Source organism: Eucalyptus grandis, chromosome 8 (assembly GCF_016545825.1).
Source record: "Eucalyptus grandis isolate ANBG69807.140 chromosome 8, ASM1654582v1, whole genome shotgun sequence".
Classification (NCBI taxonomy): Eukaryota; Viridiplantae; Streptophyta; class Magnoliopsida; order Myrtales; family Myrtaceae; genus Eucalyptus; species Eucalyptus grandis.
The window spans coordinates 631,848-658,710 of NC_052619.1; the positions used below are offsets into that span (position 1 = coordinate 631,848).

The 26,863-nt window shown below is 38.6% G+C and overlaps 1 protein-coding gene across 1 annotated transcript; it reads right to left on the reverse strand.

The window, feature by feature from the left end:
- Positions 1–1,373: 1,373 nt before the first annotated feature.
- On the reverse strand, positions 1,374–5,444 carry LOC104456201 (stearoyl-[acyl-carrier-protein] 9-desaturase, chloroplastic). The gene is made up of 3 exons (XM_010070941.3): positions 5,204–5,444; positions 2,494–2,992; positions 1,374–2,168 (listed from the first exon to the last, which is right to left on the reverse strand). The coding sequence occupies exons 1-3, from the start codon at positions 5,338–5,340 to the stop codon at positions 1,608–1,610; spliced, it is 1,197 nt and encodes a 398-aa protein (XP_010069243.2). The 5' UTR covers positions 5,341–5,444; the 3' UTR covers positions 1,374–1,607.
- Positions 5,445–26,863: the final 21,419 nt, after the last annotated feature.

Consider the following 26,863-nt stretch of genomic DNA (forward strand, 5'->3'; position numbering starts at 1 on the left):
TTCTTTTCTGAATCATTGGTCGTTCAAGTGAAGAGATAGGAGATCGTGATTAGTTAATCTCTTAGTTCTCCATTATTTAAATTGATTTTTCTTTTGATGTGTCTATGACCGATGTCAAAAGAAATATGGTTAATATCATAAAAAATCTAAAATTAGTAAATCTATAACAAATTTATTTCAAAATAATTTTTTGACTACCAAAACTAAAAACTTGTATATTTTTGATAAATTTATCTTAAACTAATTTTTTGATCATAAAAAACCCAAACTGATATATTTGTGGCAATTTTACCTCCATTAATTTTCATTAAATTGGATTAATACTATGAAAAATCACAAACCAATACACCCATGATAAGTGGAGGATAAAACCTAAACTGGTATACTTATCAATTACCACGGGTTATTCAATTAAGTAATTTGACGTTAAAATTTAACAGAAACTAATGGAGGGTAAATTTGTCATAGGTGTACTAGTTTGAAGTTTTTTGCTATTAAAAAGTTAGTTTGAGATAAATTTATCATATATGTACTAGAGGCTTTTTTTTTTTTTATAATGATATTAACCTAAAGAAATAACAAAAAATGTCCATCAATTTGCCATTATGTGATTCATGTTTGCCTACAAGTTACTTTGACATCCGAGAATATTCAGATCTTTAATATTTAGTTCTATGTTTGTATATATTAACTTTGGATGGATGTTGAAAAGATGCAATACCGTATTCAACTGCATTTGATGAAAATTGAGTTCAATTAGACCTGATTTTTTTTAAGAGGTGATGTTCGTATATGTGTGCTCGATTGAGTCTATTTGTGTATTATTGAAATCGAATATGTTTGTCCACTGTTGTGTTACTTTATATTGTGTGGCCACATTTATTGATTATGTTGAACATGGTAATGCATATAGATTAACTTTATTAAAAAAGGCGATATGTTTGATGGTAAAACAATAGTTGAGACGAAGAATGCAACACAATGCAAATGAGAAGAATGACATTCTATATAGTGATTTTTTTCTTTTTTTGCATCAAAAGAATACAATGATGCTATTTGTATCGCAGATTTAAATGAAACAAAATCCACCGGTGGATATGTGTTTATTTTTGCTGGAGGTGCCGTAGCTCATATGCAAGAAATATAGCTATTAAAACTGTCTGTTCCAAGTTTATTATGGTTTCTGTACCAAGTACGCCACCTCAACAAGAGCAACAGCTAAAATGACGATTATTTCTTTTCTCACTAGTGATCTTGGTCCATAATTCTCTTCTCAAAAACCCAGTTTCCATTAACCTCATAAGTTCATCAAGTTCATATTTCTTAGGCATTTCTCCCTGTACAACTAATAGAAAACATTTGGGCTCGACGAGTGGGAAATCTTTTACATAAGCAACTGCAATGATACATGCACCATTTTGACTAACACAAATTAGTCCAGTAGTAATATTTTTCTAGCACGCAGAGATACAGAGTCTATAGGTTGAACAGATCATGTCACTGCAATATCCCTACACGACTTGGGATTTTCTTATTGCCATCTAAATATCTTGTGATTAAAAGCTTGTAAAAGACTGATTCCAACCGCTACGTGGGAAATTTGTACCCTAAAGCTTCACTTGTCTATCAGAAATCCAGCTGAAGGGAATAGTGAGTGCTTCCTCGGCCCTTTCCGAAGCTCTCTCCTCCAGCCTTCTAATTTTTGGTACTAAACCGCAGACGTATTCCTGGGCTTTTCTTCCCTCTGCTGAAAGTCCAGTCAGATTCTCCACCTTCCACCTTCCCACCAGAAACTCCAGGACATCTGCATAGTCCTTCGCTGTGTAAACACCGAGCCTCTGTACAACAGCCGAGTAATGGGAGAAAATGTTGTCATCACAACCATCATACATCAAATGAGCTGGCATAGTGATTCTCTTTCTCATCATGCCGGCAAGTGCCAAGACAGTTCCATCTGGATCGATCTCGAAGAGCTTCTCCATGATTTTTGTATAGGCTGCTTCATGACGCTTCTCATCTGATGCAATCATACCGCAAATTTGAGCCAGTTTCATTTCCCCATGCGCCTTAGCAAGCCTGCCTGTGTTTCCATGAGAAATAGATGTCGCTCTTTCTTGAAATGAAGTGTATATGAAGAAGAGGTAGGGACTATTTTCCGTTCGAGGATCCTGGGACAAAAATATAGAGAGGTAATTAGCCTTAGCAAGTACAAAGTTGCCTTAAATTTTTGGTGGCATCTTCTCAACTGAATCTCGTGAAATGACAGTTCAATTTTAAAGTCATGTGCATAAATCATTGTTCAATTGCAAAGGCATAACTTATATTTGAACATGACAATCAACATTAAGAGTTGCGATGGTCATATATATTCACTAAAATGATTCCAGTGCATTCAGTGTCCCTTTGAGATGCTCAAGATTTGCATGCATATGAGTGTGATTTTGTGCTGATGGACTTGCATATTAGTTGGTCTTAGTAGAGGTAGGATCTTACCATCCCCGCCCCGATCAGATACTGAATCGTTTTCTCAATTCGCTTCATGTCCACTCGTCCAGACAGGTATAAGTACTTGTTCAGGAGGTCACCGTGTCTGTTCTCCTCCGCAGTCCATGCCCTTGTCCAAACGGCCCAAGGTGTTAGGCTCGAAGCAGTCTCGTCTCTAACTCCATCCAGAGTATTAAGCATTGTCTGATAAGTCGGAAGGGCTTCTTCTGTTATCATGCTTCCAACCAAAGCAACAAAGTAGTCATCAGGGATATCCCTAGCCCTCTCCCTAAGTTCCCTAACTTGTTCTTCAAATCCATCTGATGTTGCATCCGGCAGAAAGTCTTGTGGTTGCCAACAATTCTCGACAGGTTTCAAGTGAACCAGTACATTCTTCTCAGCCCATTTCTCCATGGATTTGAATATTTCGATCTTTTCAGGTGGCATGGAGTGGGTTACCTGAACATGTGCCTCCTTGCGAGGAAGAAAAGGCTTCTCGACGTTCTCCCTGGATTAAACATTTGAATAATTAGCGATTTCTTATGGTTCGTTACAAGCAGGGAACAAATTGGATGTTGAATCTAGTTAAATGTCAAATCTCGAAAGGGTGTATACCCTATGCGCTTGAATAACAGGAAGTAGATTGAGGATTCAAATGGATTGTAAGAACTTTGGCCGGTTGGCATACTGATACTCAGGAATTTGAACTTAACATAAGGATTGACCAGAACACTCCACACTACTGAAAATAAGAAAGCTCGTTCATGCTAATTCAGTTCTCCGGTTTCTTTTTTGTTTTATCTGTCATTTTGGAATTGAGAATTTGTTTATCGTATAAGAATCTACCCGATTCCACCTGATGCTTTTCATCGAATTGTATCTAGTTCCATTAGCAGACAAAAAAGGCGTATAAAGAGATACTCTGTATATAAAGAAGTCCTTGAATATTTACAAGAACCAAATGATTACGAGTCGTTATTGATAGCCTTAACTCGTGTCTTAGCTTGCCCCTTGCGTTAAATGATCTCCTAGGATAGCTATAAAGTCATGAATTGCTTCATAACGTTGTAAAGCCTGCCTAATTCTTTGCACAGTTTCATGAGTTCCGTGCTAGTTTGGTGGTTGCTGGTTGGTGCCGTCACCAGAGGTAATGCACATGCTAGTACTGTTTCTATTGTGAGACCCTGTCCTTTCATTGTCTATATGGGACGGCCTAATGTTTCATAACTACTTCCCCACCAATCACAAAAGCTTTTACCCACTTTCATTTTGTTAAAGTACCATAAATGTTAACCGAACAATATTCAAAAGTATAGCTTTATATAAGGTTGACATGATAATCTAGTTATTACTGGCCGTCCCACTTGGCACTTTGTTGCGTTAGCCATTTCCTATAAAAATTGACCGGAATATAACTATATTGAAATTATGTATGGAGGTTTAGGAAATATAACTATATTTCCTAATGTTGCCATTTGGCAGGTCTTATGTTAGCAATTTTCATCACATACTTTGTAGATGCAAGATATAAGAGCATAACAGAGTGGAAGAAACAAAGACTCCAATTTTCACAAGTAAAAACTACAAGAAATCAAATCCATAATTGGAAGAGACAACAAGCCATGCCAAAGAGAAAACAGGAGAGAATCGAAGTAAAAACCCTAAGCTCAACCTGAAATTGATTCTACAGGTCAAACGTTGACAAAAGTTAAGCTCAATGCTCCAACCAACATTCAAATAAAAGCATCTCTTCCACCTATAGCTTAGAAAATTTGTGCAACAAGAAGCTACTTCATATGTAACGATCAAATTCAGAATCGAAAGGGACAAATCAATTGAGATCACATTCATAGATTATTTTATTTATTTTGCCATAGCTAACCTCAATAAGTGAGGTTTGTTTACTAATGTACTTGTGGGTATCCGTGTTGGGACGTCGGTGTCGATTGGTGGTCGGTCAAGCTGAATAGGAGAGCGTTGGGCAGGAGCTTGTGCAAGGTGCATCACGGGGTTCAGCAACATCAATATAATATGGACAAATAGCGTGTAAGGAAGGGAATAGAATAGGATTCTGTCTCATCTGTCATTATGGAAATAGTAAATGGTTGGCTTGTAAAAGAAAATTGTAAGTGCTGGTGCCTACACGCCTCGTACCCCCAAATTCTTCTTGTATATTTGTCTTTCCCTAAGAGGAGATAATACCTTCCAGTTGTTTTTTCATTGCGGTGTTACCGAAGTTTAGACAAGGATCAAGATGAAGCCTTTTAGTGACGGCCTTTTAGTGACATGCTTAGGTCCAACGGGGTGGTGATCTAGGCTCTTGAAAAGCCTTTTTGGAAGGTCTACATCCACTTTGCTTGTGAACCCGAAGAGAGAAATGGGTGAGGAAGGACTTAGGGAGGGCCTCCCGAATAAGCACTCCAATGCTCAAATCAGTGTGGTGTGAGAAAAGAAGAGAGAACTTGAGTGCGATCGTGAGGGATTTCATGTGTTGGCTAGACGAACTTAGATGATGATATTGATCCTTGAGGCAGTGAATTAAAGATGCCTGATTTAACCTCTTAAAAGGGAACTATCACAAAGCATAGTTTCTCTAGACGATATAGGATATGTGCAGTTCTTGCAAAAGATACATAGTACACGCATGCATTCAACATCACACTCTCATTAGCTTTAAAAAGCAGGAATGAATGGAAGAGGGGAATGTAGGAAAACTCACTTGGAGGTGGAGCCAGAGCCAAAATTGGAAGACATGGACTTGGGAGATCTGTGGCTGGGATTGGCGATCGAAGGCAACTTAAAGGAAAGTGGTTTCATGGGTTTAGAAGTGAGAAATGTATTGGGTTGGACAGCCATTCGCTATTTTATTGATGTGTCAATGTGATGAGTAGCTTTTTTATTTGCTTGTTTTTCTCTGAGAATGAGGCTCCACGAAGATGATTTTGAGCAAATTCTAGGTGGGTCTTTATATAGGGAAATGGGATGGACATGAAGGGAAATCAAGCTGGAATCTCACCTTGAGCAAAGCATACCAATCGAGGTGCTTTACAAAGTCAATACAAGTGTTTCTCACGCATTGATTGAGAAGAAAATATTGGGAATACTAGTTGGGCTGACTCAGCAAAATGCTAGTCTATTAATTGGGTGATATGTGTCGTGTTGGACCCACTTTGCATAAATCTTCCTCTCTCCTCTCTCCTCTATCCGTTATTTCTCTTTCTCTCTCTCTCTCTCTCTACAAAGTCAATACACTTGTTTCTCACGCATAGATTGAGAAGAAAATATTGGGTATGTGTTGGGCCAACTTAGCAAAATACTAGACTATTCATTGGGCTACATGTGTTGCATCGAGCTACGGCCATGGCTTCCTTGAGCTTGAGCTCAAGTGACGCCATGGTGACAAAATGTCAAAGTTTAGGTGATTGTAGCCGTAACCTTGTGATGTGGCAACCATGGTCATGACCTCATGCTCAAGCTGCCATGGTTGCTGCTACATCGAGTTCAAGCTAGCAACTTTAGACTCAAGCTTGAATCCTATGGCCATGGAAGCTAGAGACTTCATATTGAGCATCCATATCCTTCAATGTCTCAATCTAGCGGTCATGGACGAAAGTTCAAAGCTCAGGCCACCATGACCACAAGCTTGAAGCTCAAGTGGCCATTGCCACAAGCTTGAGTCCAAGCTCAAAACTTGAGCAGCTAATGTTACCCAAGCTCTGGGCTCGAGGTCGAGCTCCATGGCCATGAGCCTCAGCCTCGAGCTCTAGCCATGTCAGATGCAAAAGGAAAGAAGAAAAGCATGTTTTGCACAGTACACGTACATGATCATGGTCATTTGCTTGATTTTCGAGACATTGCATGCGCGCAACAATGGTCCCTCCAAAGTCCCAACAAATAATAACTTTACAATAGTCTAAACTCCAAGGCCGACTATTCTTTGATTAGGAGGTTCAGTTCTGTATCTCTACTGTATCTTGAAGTTCGAACCCTTCGGCTGCCAAGCATCAACTACCCAATCGTCCACGTGTGAAAAGGGGAGGTTTTTTTTTTTTTTTTTTTTTGGGGGGGTGTTGGTTGGTGTGTTGGGGTAGAGAAGTCCTCATTCTGAGTTATTGGGATCTAGGAATTGAAGGGGAAGAGATACCATCCCTAGCTTATTCCTCACATTCACGAGGTCCACCTAAGTGCTCGAAGGTGGGGGATATATTTTCCGGACTTGCCTAATTTTATTCCCTCTATTTCCGGAGATTACTCAAGTTGAAATTCCATCCTAAACGCACATGTGTAACTAATGTCTTGAAAAAAATGAACATATATGATGGAGCATGCTTATCAATGTCTTAGCATCAAAAGAAGTTGCCAGGACTTGACCGACTATTAACTAGATCTTTTACGAGCATTGACCAGTTGAGTTCCACAATCCAGCAATTGTGAATGTTCATGGTCCATGAGTCAATTTCTAACAATAATACTAAAAATAAAATAAAATAACGCATATACCAAATTTGTTTACCAGGTGTGCAAGACTAATTTCTTGATGCATTTATATAAATACACTAACTCTTAGTAACTACTTACAGAGAATCACGGCATTGACAATGACAATTATGATTGTTATCTTTTTTTTTCTTTGATTATAATTAGCTGTTTTGATTTGAAAACTATAAATTTTGTATATTATATTTCAATTATCAAACTATGTTAGCGTTTGCAACTATAGTCACTAAAGTGGTTTTGCTCATCTCTACCAAAAATTATTTCTCTCTAATTGAAAGATGGCTCAATTTGATTCTCTTTTTTTCTCAAAGTTTTCAATCACATCTCTTTAGTTAGTCTCGTTTCCTTATTTTTTATTTATTTAAATTCTGCTGAAATTTATGAGGGCGTGTAACTGTGTCATGCCAACTCTTGAGTAGTTTGTACATTGATTGACTTTTATCATCGTCTAAAAAGTATTAAATAAAAGACGGTCCGTGCCAACCGAGGCTTCAAAGCTTCGAGTGAACAAAGGAAAGACTCTAAAATTGCATCGATTGTGCTTTTTCCAAAGGAGTTGAAGGACTTTAATAGGCAGCTATGATGTTAATGCATGAGATGCAATAATGAATAAAATTTCTTGATAGGGTAAAGGGTAGGGAGGGAATATCAGCAGTAACAACTCTGAGTGGATATTACCATATGGATTTCGCATGTCGGACTTCTTATGAAATAAGTCATAACTACTCCGTACCACCCGCACCCAAAGTTTCAAGATTGGTAAACCTGTTATTATACAGTATACAATAAAACTATTTTTAATTGTGTAATCTAGTTTCAGTGGCTAAAAATATGTCTGACATTACAAGCCAAAGCTCAACAATAAACCCATGTCTAGTTTATTTATACCGACTATCAACTATTTCGGTCGCTTTGTTACATAACAGACATATTAAGTCATATTATATAAGTACATTGTTATCCCTTTCTCATCAGTTTAAACATATAGTACGGCGTCATAACTAGGTAAAAGTTCACATTTTGACGCTCTATCTCTCGATCATCTTTTACGTGTCATTACGCATACTTTCTGTTTCGACGATTATCCTGTTAAAGTAACTCTATTCACAACATATCATGCCCATGACCGGCTTGGACGCAAGGACGAGTTTTAAGTTATATGCTAATAAATACATTATTAATCCATTTCCTAACCACTTAAACGTCCAGAAAAGGCGGTTTGTAGCTGAATGAGTTCTTAGCAGCTTCCACAAATGGCTTAGTAAGCCATCTCAATGACACCCCTAGTTCATACACTATGTACAATAATCTCACCCAATAAAGACGTCATTCAATCTATTTTGTGCAGTACAAATTAAAACAAAAATTGAGTCCGGCAAGTTAAAATTTCTTCTCTTATTTTATTCTAGAGCAATAGCTTTTTGGATTCCATTAAGTTCATTACCCAAATTTTATATTTAGTTGACAGAGGATTATAGCTCTTTCACTGAACAATATTCATAAATAAGTATAACTTTATACGAGATTGACGTGGCGATTCGGTCATCGCCGAATGTCCTACGCGGTGTCTTGTCACGTCAACGATTTCCTACGAAAAAAAAAATCGGAATGACTACATTGGAATTTAGTTCAAAGGTTTAAGAGTCAATTGACAAAATCAAAAAATTAAGGACTGAATTAACATTCGTACAATAGGGTTAGAACTTATCGGACAAGTTTCCCTATAAATTAAGTGCAATGGCCACTTCCACCCTCTTTCTAATGTGGCCATTTAGCAGTTCTGATGTTAGCAATTCTTATCATATGCCTTGGACATGCAAGATAGAAGAACATAACAGAGAGGAAGAGACGAAGACTCCAATTTTCACAAGTAAAAACTACAAGAAATCAAATCCATATTTGGAAGAGACAACAAGCGATGTCAAGAGAAAGCAAGAGAGAATCGAAGTAAAAGCCTAACCCCAACCAAAAATTGATTCTACAGCTGAAAAGTTGACAAAAAAAGTTAAGCTCAAAGCTCCAACCAATATTATATACATATATAAAAGCATCTCTTCGGCTATAACTTAGAAAGTTCGTTCAACAAAAAGCTACTTCAAATGTTACGATCAAATTCAGAATCGAAAGGGTCAAATCAGTTGACATCACATTCACAGATGACGATCGCTTCGTGTTACATACCTACACGAAGACGTTAGACTATTGTCATTGTCATTTAATTATTTTATTTTATTTTATTTATCTTTCCATAGCTAACTTCGATGATGAATGAGGTTTTCAACTATTGTACTGGTGGGTATCCATCCGACTGGTGGGTTCGTGTATTCATGGGGCGAGTGGAGTTGTGGTCGGTCAATCTGAATAGGAGAGTGTTGGACGGAGCTCGTGCAATGTGCATCCCGTGGTTCAGCAACATCAATATGATATGGGCAGTTAGCGTGTAAAAAAGGGAACTGAAAAGGATTCCGTCTTATCTATGATAATGGAAATAGTAAATGGTTGGCGTGTAAAAAGAGAATTGGAATTGTGGTTGTCCACACGCCTCGTAGCCCAAAATTCTTTTTGTATATTTGTTTTCCTAAGAGGAAGAGGAGGGAATATCCTTTACTTATTTTACATCGTAGTGTTCTCGAAATCCGGACGAAAATCGAGATGAAGCCTTTTGATGACTTGGATCCAATTAGGTGGTGATCTAGGCTCTTGGAAAGCTTCTTTGGAGGGTCTTCATCCACTTTGCTTGTGATCCTGAAGAGAGAAATGTGTGAGGAGGGGTTTAGGTAGGGCCTCTCAAATGGGCACTTCGAACCTCAAGTCAGTAAAGGAGTGAGCAGTTCTAGGTTCCATATAGGTTCAACTTGGAACCTATAACTTTCCATTGGGATAGATTCCTCATTTTTTGAAACTTGAAACATATCCTGTAGACTTTAGAACTAAAAACCTATCATATTATAGGTTTCAAGATCGGTTTTATAGTTTATTCAAGATTTATTTAGATTATTAATTGAATGATTGTAATGAATCATCCCCTTTAATGACTACCACTTGTTACTACAACCTACTAACCACAACTTATATTTGGGTACACAAAAATATAAAATATTAACAAAGTAAAAGTTTCAATTATAAAATGAAAACTTAGACTAGTTGTTTCAGATTATATATTCATCATCAGACGCCAAGATATACGCTAAGAAAAAAAAAATTATTCCAAGTTCCATATTCCATCTACCTAAAACCTAAAATCTACTTGTTGAAACGGGTTCCCGATTTTTGAAACTTAGAACCTACTCTACATACTTTGAAACTTGAAATCAGAAAGATTCCCATCGGTTTGGTTTTTCGGTTCTAGGTTCTACTCTAGAGCCATGCTCATTCCTCAGTTAGTATACTATGAGGGAAGAAGAGAGAACTCGAATGTGAGCACAAGGGATTTCATGTGTTGACGAGATGAACACGAATGAATTGAAGATGCCTGATCCAACCTCTTAACAAAGCATAGTTCCTCTCAACGACAACATAAGATACGTACACTTCTTGCAAAAGATACATATTACACGTACGCATTCAATATCAAAGACAAAATCACACGCTCATTAGTTCCAAAAAGCAGGAGTGAATGAAGAGGGGAATGTTGGAGAACTCACTTGGAGGTGGAACCAGAGCCAAGATTGGAGGACATGGACTTGGGAGATCTGTGGCTGGGCTTGGCAATCGAAGGCAAATTAAAGAAAAGTGACTTCGTGGGTTTAGAAGTGAGAAATGTACTGAGTTGGACAGCCATTTGCTCTTTTATTGATTTGTCAATATGATGAATAGCTTTTTGATTAGCTTGTTTTTCTATTTGAGGATGAGACACAACAAAGATGATTTTGAGCAAATTCTGGCTGGGTCTTCATATAGGGGAATGGGATGGACATGAAGGGTAATCAAACTGGCATCTCACCTTGAGCTAAGCATACAGATTGAGGTGCTTTACAAAACCAATACACTTGTTATTTGTGCATTAATTGACGAGAAAATATTGGGTACACTAATTGGGCTAACTCAGCAAAATACTAGTCTACTCGTTAGGCTACACATGTCGCTTTGTGCCCACCTTGCATAAATCTTGCTCCCCCTTCCCCCCGGGTGTTTATTGCTTGCTTTTTTCTCATCTTCTCCGTTGCCTTTTCCCATGAGAAACCATAGCCATGCACTCGAAACTCCAATGGCCATGGCTTCCATGAGCTTGAGCTCAAGTGACACCATGGCGGCAAGATGTCAAAGCTTAGGTCGCCATGGCTGTAAGCTCGTGATATGGCAACCATGGTTGCGACCTCATGCCCAAGCTGCCATGGCTGCTACTAGCTCGAGTTCAAGCTAGTAACTTTAGGCTCAAGCTCGAACTTCATAGCCATGGAAACTGGAGACTCCATTTTGAGTGTCTGTGTCCTTGAGTGTCTCAATCAAGCAGCCATGGACGGGAGTTCAAAGCTCAGGCCACCATGGCCACGAACTCGAAGCTCAATTGGCTGTTGCCATGAGCTTAAGGTTGAGCTCGAAACTTGAGCGGCTAGGGCTACTTGAAGCTCCGGGTTCGAGGTCAAGCTCCATGGCCCAATCACAGTTCGAGCTAGCCATGGCGGACTCAAAAGGAAAGAAGAAGAGCAAGTATTAAACACAGAAGATGGGGGACGGAGAAGATGAGGGAAGGGGAAGGTGGGCCCAACAGATACTTGTCTTTTAATAAATGGACTAGTATTTTACTGAGTTGCCCAACTAATCTACTCAATATTATTTTGCGCATTGATTGATACTTAGTCAATACTAACTGTTGAATCAATCCTAAAATTTGGTTATAATGAGGTCGTCATTGCTGTTTACAAAATCCAGAAATGAGTTCACTAGGCCCACCAGGAAATTCACCGAATCAAATTGTCGTTACGGCCGCCTTTTAATCTTTTCTGTATATATTTCTATAGTTTTCGACGTAGTTGCAGGCAAAAGAGTGATTCGACTAAGAAAATCATGAAACACCACGGTTTTGTCCTTGAAAAGTCGCATGTGTTAGGCACGCGCAAACTGAAAAAATAGACAGGTCGAGGTAAAGTTTTTGATGCTACGGAGACATCGTTAAGCATGCTCCCTCGTGAATGTTCGACTTTCCAAACATCGATTACCTGATCATGGTCATTTGCTCGATTTTGAGACATTGCATGCGCGCAACAACGGTCCCTCCGAAGTCTCAACAATTAATAACTTCTACATTACTCTAAACTCCAAGGCGACTATTCTTTGATTAGGAGGTTCTGTTCTGTATCTCTAATGTTTCTTCAAGTTCGGACCCTTCGGCTGCCAAGCCTCAACTACCCAATTGTTCACGTGTGAGATTGGAAAAAAAAAAAAAAAAAAAGAGGGTTTTTTTGGGGGGGTGGTGTTGGAGAAGTCCTCATTCTAAGTTATTGTGATTCTAGGAATTGAAGGGGAAGAGATTGTTAGCTGGGTTCACTCCTATGTGGAGGAGGTCGAATGAGTTGCAAGCCCAAAAAGGGCTTGAGCCCATATAATAAGTTATATGAGGAAATAGGGTTTCTCACTATCTATATAAAGAGGTAGCTACAGAAAAGGAAACAGTAACAAGAGAAAAAGAAAAAGCAGAAAATCTGGGGTTTTGGGCAATATCTGATTTACATCAAGCTGGCGTCGGAGGTCGATTCGTGGTCCAATTGAGCTGAAATTTTGTCAGCATGTTCGTGGAGCAATTTTCTCGAATCTGAACGGTTTGATTTTTGTTTGAAGCTCCCTACATCAGATTTTTTGTGGATTGATCAAAACCTGCGTTTTTGGTCAGATTTATTCTTGATCTCTTGTGAAGTTCATGTGTATTGCCAAGAATTATGTTCTTGAGGTGTTTGCTGCTATGTACCTCTAGTATTTGCTAGAGAAGAACAATTTTATTGATAGTGAAGTTTTCGGGTGGACTCCGGTCCCGTGGTTTTTTTATCTCCTCACATCGAGGAGGTTTTTCCACGTAAAAAATCGTCTTGTGTTCGCGTGCTTGGTATTTATTTTACTCTACTATATCGATTCTTATTAGGTTTACACAAGAGGGGAGATTATTTTATTCCGCTGCGTTGATTCGATATTGTTCGAATTATTACCGTTCTCCCATCAGAGTGGTATCAAAGCCATCGGATTATTGCTTGATTTTTCTACCTTGTGTTAAACAATGGAAACGAATATGAGTAGAATGGTTACACTGAATGGTTCGAATTATCATATTTGGAAAGGGAAGATGGAAGATCTTTTATATGTGAAAGATTTTTATTTGCCCGTATTTGCCGAGGAGAAACCAGAGAATAAAACTGATGTTGAATGGTCTATATTTCATCGTCAAGTGTGTGGTTATATCAGGCAGTTGGTAGATGATAATGTTTTGAACCATATTATTGAGGAAACACATGCACACAGTTTATGGGATAAGCTCGAACAGTTATATGCTCGAAAGACTGGGAATAATAAGTTATTTTTTATAAAACAGATGATGGCTCTGAGATATCATGATGTTACTCGTTTGACTGATCATTTAAATTCTTTTCAAGGAATTATAAATCAGTTGGCTGCGATGGGAATCAAGTTTGATGATGAGATACAAGCACTATGGTTGCTTGGAACTTTGCCGGACTCATGGGAGACGTTCCGAACATCTTTGTCTAATTCTGCCCCGGATGGTACTATTACCATGGATTTGGCCAAGAGTAGTATTTTGAATGAAGAGATGAGAAGGAAGACACAAGGATCGTCTTCTTCACATTATGATGCCTTGGTTGTTGAGAAAATGGGAAGAAGTGAGTCTCGAGGTCTGAGAAATAGAGATAAAAGTTGAGACAAAAGTAGAGGTAAGTATAATAAATTTGCTAATGTTGAGTGCCATTATTGTCATCAGAAGGGACATATTCAGAGGTTTTGTCGCCAGTTAAAAATGGAGAAACAAAAGGAGAAAGGTAAAGAGAAGATAAGTGATAATGACAGTGATGATAATCGTGTCGCTGCACTTAAAGAAGACTTTCTCACTATTTTTGATGGTGATGTGGTGAATTTTGTATCTCATGAGACTAGTTGGGTAATTGATAGTGGTGCATCCGTTCATGCTACGTCTCGTAGGGATTTCTTTACATCATACAGGTTAGGTGATTTCAGATCTGTGAAGATGGGAAACAATGGACTAGCTCAAGTTGTAGGCATCGGTGATGTGTGCCTAGAAACCAGCAATGGCACGAGGTTAGTATAAAATAATGTTAAACATATACCTGATATCCGCTTGAATTCGATTTCTACAGGCAAGTTGGATGATGAGGGGTATTGCAGCACCTTCAGTAATGGTCAATGGAAGCTCACCAAAGGTTCTCTTGTTGTGGCTAGAGGTGAAAAATATTCTTCGTTATACATTATGCAGGCAAAATTGTCTACAGACAAAATTAATGCAGTAGATAGCGAAGATGCAACTGAGTTATGGCATAAGAGGCTCAGTCACATCAGTGAGAAGGGTTTGTCAATATTGGCCAAGAAGAAGCTCCTTTCAGGATTGAAAAGTTCAGCGCTAAAGAAGTGTGCTTACTGTTTAGCAGGAAAACAAAATAGAGTTGCATTTAAAAGCTCCCCTCCTTCAAGAAAGTCAGGTATACTAGATTTAGTGCATTATGATGTTTGCGGTCCTATGAAAACAAAATCACTTGGTGGCTCTCTTTATTTTGTTACTTTTATAGATGACTTTTCAAGGAAAATTTGGATTTATACCTTGAAAACTAAAAATCAAGTGTTAGATACTTTTAAGCAATTTCATGCTTCAGTTGAGAGATTGATAGGAAACAAATTGAAATGCATCAGAACTGATAACAGGGGAGAGTATATTAGACCTTTTGATGAATATTGCAGACAACAAGGTATTGGACATCAAAAGACACCTCCCAAGACGCCTCAGTTAAATGGCTTAGCTGAGAGAATGAACAGAACATTGGTTGAAATGGTAAGATGCTTACTTTCATAGTCAAAGCTACCTGGATCCTTTTGAGGTGAGGCTTTAAGTACAGTTGTGCATGTATTAAATCTTATTCCATGCGTTCCTTTAGAGTTTGATGTTCCTAATAGAGTTTGAACATGCAAAGATATTTCTTATGATTATTTGCGTGTCTTTGGGTGCAAAACATTTGTGCATATTCCCAAAGATGAGAGGTCTAAACTTGATGTGAAAACACGACAGTGCATATTTATTAGTTATGGACAGGATATGCTTGGCTACAAATTTTATGATCTGCTTGAAAAGAAAATTGTAAGAAGCAGAGACGTTGTGTTTATGGAAGATCAAACAATAGAGGATATTGAGAAATTGAAGATGATTTCAACACCACAGGTTAGTGATAATCTGGTTGATTTAGATCCAGTTCCTCTTACAAATATTCCTACATAGGTTGATGAAGAGCAGCAGGAAGTCAATGTTCCAAATAACGCACATGTTCCTGAACATGTTGAAATAGATAATACTATTCCTGAACCAGAGGCTCAATTAGATGTTCCACTGGATGTTCCAGTCCGGAGATCCGTTAGAGACCGACGACCTTTCATCAGGTATTCTGAAGATGAGTATGTATTATTGACTGATGCAGGCGAACCGGAGTGCTATGCAGAAGCAATAGAAGATGAGTACAAAAGCAATTGGTTCGATGCTATGCGAGATGAGATTCAGTCACTTTATGATAATCATACTTTTGAGTTGGTGAAGTTACCTAAAGGTAAAAGAGCTTTGAAGAACAAGTGGATATATAGGTTGAAGCAAGATGAACATACTTTACAACCACGGTACAAAGCTAGATTGGTTGTTAAGGGATTTGGTCAGAGAAATGGTATTGATTTTGATGATATATTTTCTCCGGTAGTGAAAATGTCTTCTATCCGTGTGGTACTAGGCTTGGTAGCTAGCCTAGATTTAGAAATTGAGCAAATGGATGTTAAAACAGCCTTCCTACATGGTGACTTGGAGGAAGAGATATACATGGAACAACCTGAGGGTTTCAAAGTGAAAGGAAAAGAGGATTATGTGTGCAAATTGAAGAAAAGTCTCTATGGCCTAAAACAAGCACCGAGGCAGTGGTATAAGAAATTTGCGTCAGTTATGACAGAACAAGACTATAAGAAGACTTCCTCGGATAACTGTGTGTTTGTCCAAAAATTTTCTGATGATGACTTTATTATTCTCTTGCTTTATGTTGATGATATGCTAATTGTTGGCAGGAATGCTTCAAGAATTGAGTTATTGAAGAAACAGTTGAGCAAGTCTTTTGCCATGAAAGACTTGGGTTCGGCGAAGCAGATTCTTGGTATTAGAATTACTCGAGACAGAGATGCTAAGAAGTTGTTTTTGTCACAAGAGAAATATATCGAGAAGATCCTTCAGAAATTTTACATGGACAAGGCTAAAGTGGTTAGTACTCCTCTTGCTGCCCACTTTAAGTTAAATACGATGCAAAGTCCTACTACTGATAAAGAAAAGAAAGATATGGACAATGTTCCATATGCTTCAGCTGTAGGAAGCTTAATGTATGCGATGGTATGTACACGCCCAGACTTGGCGCATGCAGTTGGCGTTGTTAGTCGCTATTTGTCAAATCCAGGCAGAGAGCACTGGAATGCAGTAAAGTGGATTATGAGGTATCTTCGGGGAACTTCAAATTTGAAACTCAGTTTTGGGACCGGGAAACTTGAGTTAGTTGGATACACAGATTCCGACTTGGCAGGAGATATTGATATTCGTAAATCTACTTCTGGTTATTTGATTTCTTTTGCTGGTGGAGCTGTGTCATGGAAGTCAAGATTGCAGAAGTGTGTTGCACTTTCTACAACCGAAGCTGAATTTATTGCAGTGACTGAAGCTAGTAAAGAGATGCTATGGATGAAGAAGTTCTTAGAAAACTTGGGTTCAAGCAAAAGAGGTATGTGCTATTTTGTGATAATCAAAGCGCAATTCATCTTGGTAAGAATTCATCTTTTCATTCTAGATCGAAACATATTGATGTTAGATATCATTGGATAAGAGATATTCTAGATGAAAAGTTGTTGGAACTTGAGAAAATTCATACGGATCATAATGGCTCCGATATGATGACGAAGACTACCAAGAGAGAAGCTTGAACATTGCCAATTGATAGCAGGGATGGTGAATCCCTCCACATTGTCGTGAGGGGGAGATTTGTTAGCTGGGTTCACTCCTATGTGGAGGAGGCCCAATGAGTTGCAAGCCCAAAAAGGGCTTGAGCCCATATAATAAGTTATATGAGAAAATTTGGTTTCTCACTATCTATATAAAAAGGTAGCTGCAGAAAAGGAAACAATAACAAGAGAAAAAGAGAAAGCAGAAAATCTGGGGTTTGTGGCAATATCTGATTTACATCAAGCTGGCGTCGGACGTCGATACGTGGTCCGATTGAGCTGAAATTTTGTCAGCATGTTCGTGGAGCAATTTTCTCGAATCTAAACGGTTTGATTTTCGTTTGAAGCTCCCTACATCAGATTTTTCGTGGATTGATCAAAACCTGCGTTTTTGGTCAGATTTATTCTTGATCTCTTGTGAAGTTCATGTGTATTGCCAAGAATTATGTTCTTGAGGTGTTTGCTGCTATGTACCTCTAGTATTTGCTAGAGAAGAACAATTTTATTGATAGTGAAGATTTTCGGGTGGACTCCGGTCCCGTGGTTTTTTATCTCCTCACATCGATGAGGTTTTTCCACGTAAACAATCGTCTTGTGTTCGCGTGCTTGGTATTTATTTTACTCTACTATATCGATTCCTATTAGGTTTACACAAGATGTGAGATTATTTTATTCCGCTGCGTTGGTTCGATATTGTTCGAATTATTACCGTTCTCCCATCAGAGATACCATCCCTAGCTTACTCCTCACATTCACGAGGTCCACCTAAGAGTTCGAAGATGGGGGATATATTGTCCGAACTTTGCCTAGTCTTATTCCCCCTTTCTCCGGAGATTACAGAAGTTTGATAATCCATTCCTAGATGCACAAGTTTAACTAATGTCTTGAAAATCAAAAATATATGATGGAGCATGCTTATCAATGTCTCTGTAGCATCCAAAAAGTTGCCCAGACTCAATCGGCGACTAATTGGATCTCTTACGAGCATTGATCGGTTGAATTTTGCAATTCAGCGATTATGAATGTACATGGTCTGAGTCATTCTCTAACAATAATACTTAAAAAAATGCATATATTAAATTTATTTACTAAGTGCGCGTGACAATTTCTTGAAATGTTTATATAAACACACTAACTCTTATATTTAATAAAGAATCACGGCATTAACAATGACAATTATTATTATTGTTATCTTTTTTATTGTTTTTCTTTGATAATAATTAGCTGTTTTGATTCAAAAACTATATATTTTGTATATTATGTTTCGATTAACAAATTACCACCGGCCCTAATTCAAAGATGGGTCAATTTGATTCTCTCTCTCTCTCTATTTTTTTTTTTCACTCTAAAGTATTTCAGGCACATCTCTTTAGTCAGTCGCGTTTCCTTGTTTTTTTCGTTTATATGAACTTTGCTGAAATTTACAGGGGCGCATAACTGTGCCATGCCAACTGTTGAATTGTTCACGCATTGATTGACATTTATCATCGTCCGAAAAGTATTAAATAACGGTCAGTCCGTGCCAACCGAGCCTTCAAAGCTTCGAGTGAACAAAGGAAAGTGTTGGAAGATCTTAGAATTGATTCTAATTGTAATTGATTCTATTAGATATTCTGTTAATACAGTAAATAGGAAATCTCCGATAGATGTATATTGTCGTATATTTCCTTTCCTAGTTTACTTTTTCAGCTATACATTATAAATGTACAATGTACTAGCATACAGAGATATACAAGAAAACACTTCTTACTAATATTCTGTCATGATATCAGAGCTCCATTTACTGTCCTAGCTTCCGCAACGCTTCTGAATTGCCATTGCTTCTTTCTGATTTGTAATTGAGGATTCCTTCCTGCAGAACAGATTAGCAAAGCAATCAAGAATTCATTCTCAATATCATGACAAAAGACAAGAATGTTATGAATCCCTCAGCAAAAGATTCATCAACTCAGGATCAAACTATTTCAGCTTCTGATCCTAATGGATCGACTGGAGAAGGGCAAGTGACCAATGTCTCGCCCTTTGCCCTCGCTCCCAAAAGATCATGATTCCCGAGAATCCTTGCGGCCTCTAGCCCCATGGCATCAATGGGGCCAGTATCCATATGGAACCAACTCGACTGGTGAGTCGGGTCAGTCGAATGCTGGTCACAGACCCGAATTCATACCGGGTTAAGGGATGGAACCCTACCCGGTTTCACACGGACCGCCGTATCTTTTTCCGTTCAATGGAGGGCGGCCGGAGCTCGGAGATCCACTCTACACATTGCCAGCAGACGGGCTGGAGTTGCGCCTAAACACTCAACCTCTTACTGGGACGGCGAACTACCACTCTTGGGCCCACGATTTCCGACGAGCACTCGTTACTAAATCTAAAGAAGAATTCATCGAAGGAAAAATTCCTTACCCAATGGAAGAGCGACTGTGGAGACATTGGAGGCGATGCAATCAGTTGGTGCGCACCTGGATCGGCAATTGCTTGGCGCCGGACGTCGCCGTCGGACTTCCTCCAACAGAAGATTCGAAGCAATACTAGGATAACCTGTAAGAGATGTATGGAAAGTCAGATAGGGCGAGGCTTTTCTCGTTAACACAAGCCCTAACTGAGCTAAAACAGGGGAACCTTTCGGTGACCGCTTGCTTCAACCGGCTGTGGGGCCTGTGGAACGAAATCGAAGCGGCCGAAGACAAATTGGAGGGGCTGGAGGCCACTCTCCGACAATATCACGCGATTAAGGAAAAGGAGAAAGCCACGAGATTTTTACTTACCTTGAACGACTCCTACGTCGTGTTCCGATCGCAAGTTCTTGCGATGGATCCCAACCATCGCTCGGCCGGATCTTCCGGTTGGCCGTGCAAGAGGAAAATCAGAGGACTGCCGTAACGGACCACGCTCGCGTCGGAGAAGGGACAGGCTTTGCTGCCTTCCCTTCTGGATTCGTCTCGATGGAAACCCTAGTCGAGACCGGAAGAGAATCGAGAGGAAGAGGGCGAGGTTTCGCGGCCGCAGCTTCGCGAAATGATCAAGGGCTTTTAGGTCTTCTGGAATGGACGGCTGGGATCGCGGCGTGAGATCTTACGGTCGAGGGAGATCTGTCGGATCGAATGGACTGGATCAATTCCTCACATCGAATGGCTGGGATTCTCGCCCGCCATCGGATGGCTGGGATTCTCGCGCACCATCGAACGGCTGGGATTATCGCGCACCATCGGACGTTTGGGATCATCGCGTGCAATCGGACGCTCGACATTTTGCCACGTCAGCACCAGTATATAAAGCTTCGTCCGTTGCACGAAATGCACCGATAACAGGGAAGGTCAGTATGCAAAATTCAAAATTTAAAAATAAATATTGTGAATATTGCAAACATCCACACCATACTATAGATACATGTTGGAAATTACATGGGAGACCCAACAATAAAAAGGAAAATGAGTCTTCTGTATATCAAGTCTCTACACAAAAGAGTGGTGGAACATCCCAGCAGAGTATAACTTAAGAACAATATGAAAATATTGTGCAAGCTTTGAGCCAACTCAAGACTGGTGACGCTGGTGCAGGATTCTCAGGTACTTTTCTCCATGGAAGGAATTCATTGTCTATTGATGCATGGATTATCGATTCAGGCGCTAGTGACCACATAGTTTGTAATGAATTCCTATTTTCCCAAATCCATCAAAATCTATAGTCTCCTGTTACGGTACGTCTTCCAAATAGGAACATTACACATGTTACTAAAATCGGTACCGTATGTCTTGATTAGAACTTTGTTCTTAAAAATGTCCTATACATTCCAGATTTTGAGTTCAATCTTCTTTCTGTTGCAAAAGTATGTATGGACAATTCCTGTAAAGCCATATTTAATTCCAAAAATTGTGTCTTTCAGGACCCTTCGACTGGGAAAGTGATGGGCTTAGGTAATGAGGCACAAGGACTCTATTTTTGGACAAATTCTCCAGAAGATTTAGAATTATTGAATAAAGGCATTTATTGTAACACGATCAGTTATAATAAAAATCTTCTTTTGCATCAACAATTGGGCCATAGTGCTAAATTTCCTCATCTAAAGTGCTCCATTTGTCCTTTAGCTAAACAAACTCGAGCATATTTTCCAGTTAGTACATCTCGAGCCAAAAATCCTTTTTCTTTGCTTCACATGGACATCTGGGGACCTTATCATACTCCCCATCGTGATGGGTCTCGTTATTTTCTTACCATCGTTGATGACTATAGTCGTGCCACTTGGCTATATCTTATGTAGTCAAAGAGCCAAACATTTACTCATTTATCAAACTTTCTTTCCTTAATTAGGAATCAATTTGATAAATCTGTACATCGAATTCGTACAGATAATGGGCGAGAATTTTTTACTTCTGATTGCACAACTTTGCTATCTACTCATGGAATTCTCCATGAAAGTTCTTGTACTTATACTCCACAGCAAAATGGAGTTGTTGAGAGAAAACATAGACATCTCTTAGAGGTAGCTCGTGCACTCAAATATCAAGCCTCCATCCTTGAAGAATTTTGGGGAGATTGTGTGGTCACAGCTGCCTATCTGATTAATCACATGCCAAGTCGAATTCTTCATGGTAAATCTCCCTTTGAGATGCTTTACAAGCAACAACCAGATAATAGCCATCTTAGAGTTTTTGGTTGTTTATGTTATACAACAAATGTGGGTCCTCGAGATAAAATGAGTCCCCGTGCAACACGATGTGTCTTTATGGGATACCCTTCTCTTCAAAAGGGTTATCGTGTCATGGAGTTTTCTACAGGGCATTTCTTTACCAGTAGAGATATTATTTTCCATGAAGAAACTTTTCCTTTCAAAGACAAGCTATTTTCGTCACAAGCCACTTTATCATAAGACAATCGGTTTCTCCTATCTGATGAAGACTTGTCATTAGCACCGGGTTTTCTTATGGTGCCTCAACCCTCAATGGTACTAGCACTAGTGGAATTTTCCCATCCAGAGACAGAATTACAAGCTTCATCTGAGGCAGTTCCTCTCTCAGTGGACACAACATAAGTGACTGCTAACTTATCTGTGGCTCCTGCACGTTTGGTTGACCAACCTCGTCGTTCTGAAAGACGGAGTCATCCCCCTACGTGGACGAAAGATTATATCTGTTCTACTGCCAACTCTTCAGGTACACACTATCCCGTTTCCTCATATGTTTCCTTCAAACAGTTATTAGCAAATCATATGTGCTGTATTAGTCGAATTTCTGAAGAGCATGAACCATCTTCATTCAATGAGGCAACAAAAGATCCCAAGTGGCGGCATGCAATGGAGTTCGAACTTACTGCCCTCATGGAGAATCATACTTGGGATGTTGTTCCCTTGCCACCGGATCGAAAACCGATCGGATGTAAATGGGTTTACAAGATCAAGTTCAAATCAGATGGTTCTATAGAACGCTACAAGGCTAGGTTGGTAGCCAAAGGCTTTACACAAAGAGAATGTTTTGATTACCACGAGACATTTTCTCCAGTCGCGAAGGAAGTTACCGTCCGATCCTTTTTATCCATTGCAGCAATACGCAATTGACCCTTACATCAGATGGATGTAAACAATGCTTTTCTTCATGGTGATTTGGATGAAGAAATCTACATGGACCTTCCTCAAGGATTACGCAGACAGGGGGAGTATCGGGTATGTCGTCTTCGCAAATCCTTGTATGGATTAAAACAGGCATCTAGACAATGGTATGCCAAGTTTACTGCTGCATTAACCTCTGCAGGTTTCCAACATTCTAAGCATGATTATGCTTTATTTACACGAAATGTGGGAAAATCATCAATTTATTTGTTGATATATGTTGATGACATTTTGATTATGAGAAATAATGATTCTCATGTTGCGAGATTCAAGGAATATTTACATTCCACTTTTCACATCAAGGATTTGGGACCTCCCAAATATTTTCTTGGCATTGAAATCGCCAGGTCTGACAAAGGAATTTCTCTCAATCAGAGAAAATTTGTCTTGGAAATCATTTTTGAAGCAGGGTTATCAGGTTGCAAGCCAGCAGTAATTCCTATTGAACAGAATGCCAAGTTGACAACACATGAGTATGATCTCAATTCCTCTTCATCAAATAACGATTCATTGCTTAGGGATCCATCAGGATATCGGCGACTTGTTGGAAAGTTGATATATCTTACCATGACGAGATCTGATATATGTTATGCCGTACAAATACTCAGTCAATTCATGCATATGCCAAAAGAGTCACATATGAATGCAGCTTTAAAGGTTGTAAGATACTTGAAGGGATGCCCAGGGCTCGGTATATTTTTATCTTGTGAGTGTGATATGGGGATGACAGCATTTTGTGACACTGATTACGCAACTTGCCCGATAACTAGGCGATCTATCACTGGTTTTTATATTAAACTAGGAAAATCATTGATTTCATGGAAGACAAAGAAGCAATCTACTGTATCATTGTCATTAGCTGAGTCAGAATATCAAGCCATGGCGAAAACAACTTGTGAAATAGTCTGGATACGAGGACTTCTATCAGATTTGGGAATACAAGTCAGTGGACCAAGTAAGTTGTTCTGTGATAATGATGCTGCACTTAAGTTAGCAGCAAATCCAGTTTTTCATGAAAGAACGAAACATATAGAGGTTGATTGTCACTTCACTCGAGACAAGATCAAAGAGGGAGTTCTCATAACAAAAGGCATTGGAATAGTGGATCAACCTGTAGATATTTTCACTAAGCCACTATGCCAAAGACAACACAAGTTTCTATTGAGCAAACTAGGTGTCCTCGACATATATAGGCCACTAGCTTGAGGGGGAGTGTTGGAAGATCTTAGAATTGATTCTAATTGTAATTGATTCTATTAGATATTCTGTTAATACAGTAAATAGGAAATCTCCGATAGATGTATATTGTCATATATTTCCTTTCCTAGTTTACTTTTTCAGCTATACATTATAAATGTACAATGTACTAGCATACAGAGATATACAAGAAAACACTTCTTACTAATATTCTGTCAGAAAGACTCTGAAAATTGCATCCACTGTGCTTTTCCAAAGGGGTGGAAGGAATTTAATGGGCAGCTATCAGGTTAATGCATGAGATGCAATAATGCGTAAATTTTTTTGATAGGATAAAGGACGGAGAGGGAAAATCAGCAATAGCAACTCTGAGTGGATGTTATCATATGGATTTCACATGTTGGACTCGTTACAAGATGAGTCGTAACTACTTCGCACCATCCATACCCAAAGGTCCAAGGTTGGTAAACTCGTCATTATACAGTATACAGTAAAACTATTTAGTTTTAGTGGCTAAAAATATGTCTGACTTTACCAGCCAAAGCTCGGCAATAAACTCATGTCTAGTTTATTTGTGCCGACCGTCAACCATTTCGGCCACTTTGTTACATAACAAACATATTAAGTCATATGATATAAGTGCGTTGCTGGCCCTCTCTTATCAGTTTAAACATTGGGAAAAAGTACGGTGTCATAATTAGGTAAAAGTTCAAATCTTGACGCTCTATCTCTTAGTCTTCTCTTACTTGTCATTATGCATGGTTTTTGTTTCGACGATTATCTTGTTAAAGTAACTCTATTCACAATATGTCATGCCCATGTTAGACGGGCTTGGATGCAAGGATGAGTATTAAGTTATGTGCTAATAAATACATTATTAATCCATTTCCTAACAACTTAAACGTCGAGAAAAGACGGTTTGTAGCTGATTGAGTTTTAGCAGCTTCTACAAGTGGCTTATTAAGCCACCTGAATGAGACCCCTAGTTCATATACTATGTAAAATAATCTCACCCAATAAATACGTCATTCAATCTATTTTGTGCAGTACAAATTAACACAAAAATTGAGTCTTACAAATTTTAATTTCTTCTCTTACTTTACTCTAGAGCGATAGCTTTTTGGATTATTATTAAGTTCATTACCCACGTGTAATATATTAGCTTTATAACTGAATTCTTCCGTATTTCAACATTCTAACGGTGAATGTGTAAGTTATGTTTTACAATGGCGATAAATTAAATTTCGTAATTACTAGGGATGAATAGAAGATGATATTGGAATAAAATATGATTAGAACATATAATGTTAGCTTCATAATTATTTGGTTTTCTCCTATCTATAAAAAAAGTTTCACTGTCTATAGATGAGTAATAGAAATTCCCAGAGACTGAAATTCCCCACAAAAAATCTGGATGACTAATTAAACTACCACGACCCCAATTTTATATTTAGTTAATAGAGGATGATAGTTCTAAGAGCAATCCCACATTGTTATAAGAAAATATGTTAGATAAAATTATGGTGGATTATCTTTTTCTCGGGATTGATAACTCTCCAAAATTAAACAAAGCATGAATTTGCAATTTTAATGGGCTACTAAAAATTCTCAAAGCATCACCTGTTAATCTCAATTACTGAATTTCAAGCAATAAGACCTGGTTACCAAAGGGCAATTGCCAGATGCTGTTTTTAAGCTTATCTATATACCAAGTGGTAATTGGTAAAGTCCGCCATTAAGAAACAGCGTCAAGCTTTTCCGATTATTGTTATGGCATCTAAAGTGTTTGTTAACTCATGATCCTTTCATTCAAAGTTTAAAATATGAAGTCTTGTAATCGAGTTTCTCATGAATTCCTATTGTGTGTTCTCTTCGAACGTGAGTAATCAAATCAAACATATTTTATGAATTTGTGCTTCCATCCTCTTTTATGGAGATGCTTACAAATTTTTCAATTACCTATTTAGAGAAATCTCGAAACCACATCGGGATTCCATGTGCCAATTTAGAAAGAGAAAGAAACGGAAATTGGAAAAGAAATGGAAAGAAATAGGGTTAACCTTTTATTTTTATTGTTTGGGATTAAAAAGGTAAGTGCTTAAAAGTTACCGCACATCTTGGATGGAAACCGGTTGACTTTTTCAACCGGTTTCCATCTTCTACCCAATTTTTCTTTTCAATTTTTTTTATTACAAACTTAAATTGATAGATAAAATTATAAGGAGGCCCAAGCAATCAATTTTCATAAATATGATGTAAGAAAAAAAAAACTTAGATACTAAAATATAAATAATTATAAGAAAAATATTATTACCTATTAAAACAATCGTTAATGTCATTATGGCCTTGTTTAGTTCAGCATTTATAATAGGCTTTGGGACTCTAAAGTCCCTTGGCCAAACGCAAATGCATTTCGTTCGTTTTTTTGCTTAACTTTGGAGAAATACAATTATATCTTCAAAGGACTCCAAAGGCATTTAGCCCAAAGCAGGTTCGGAGGTCCTTTGAGAAGTTGCATTCTCGGAATTTAAATCTTGGCCCTTAATTACTGTTCATCTTCTCCGAAGACCGCTGCACAGAAAAGCCAATTGAAGGCTAATGACCACCAGCCAAGGGGTCGCGTGCACTAGCAATCGTCACCTGAGGGTCACCTGACCCTGACGATTGCCATCAAACCCCAAGCGATGCCTGGGTCCCGTGACCTAGGTGACCATTGGCCTAAATCGTGTGACCCAGGCATCGGACCTTAGGCGACACATGGGTCGCGTGACCTAGGCAACTATTGACTTGAATCGCGCGACATAGGCAATGCTTGAGGTCACGTGACCTTAGATGACGGTCGATTGGGTCGAGCACTCATCTCATCTAAGTTACTAATTATGTGGAAATCAATAAACT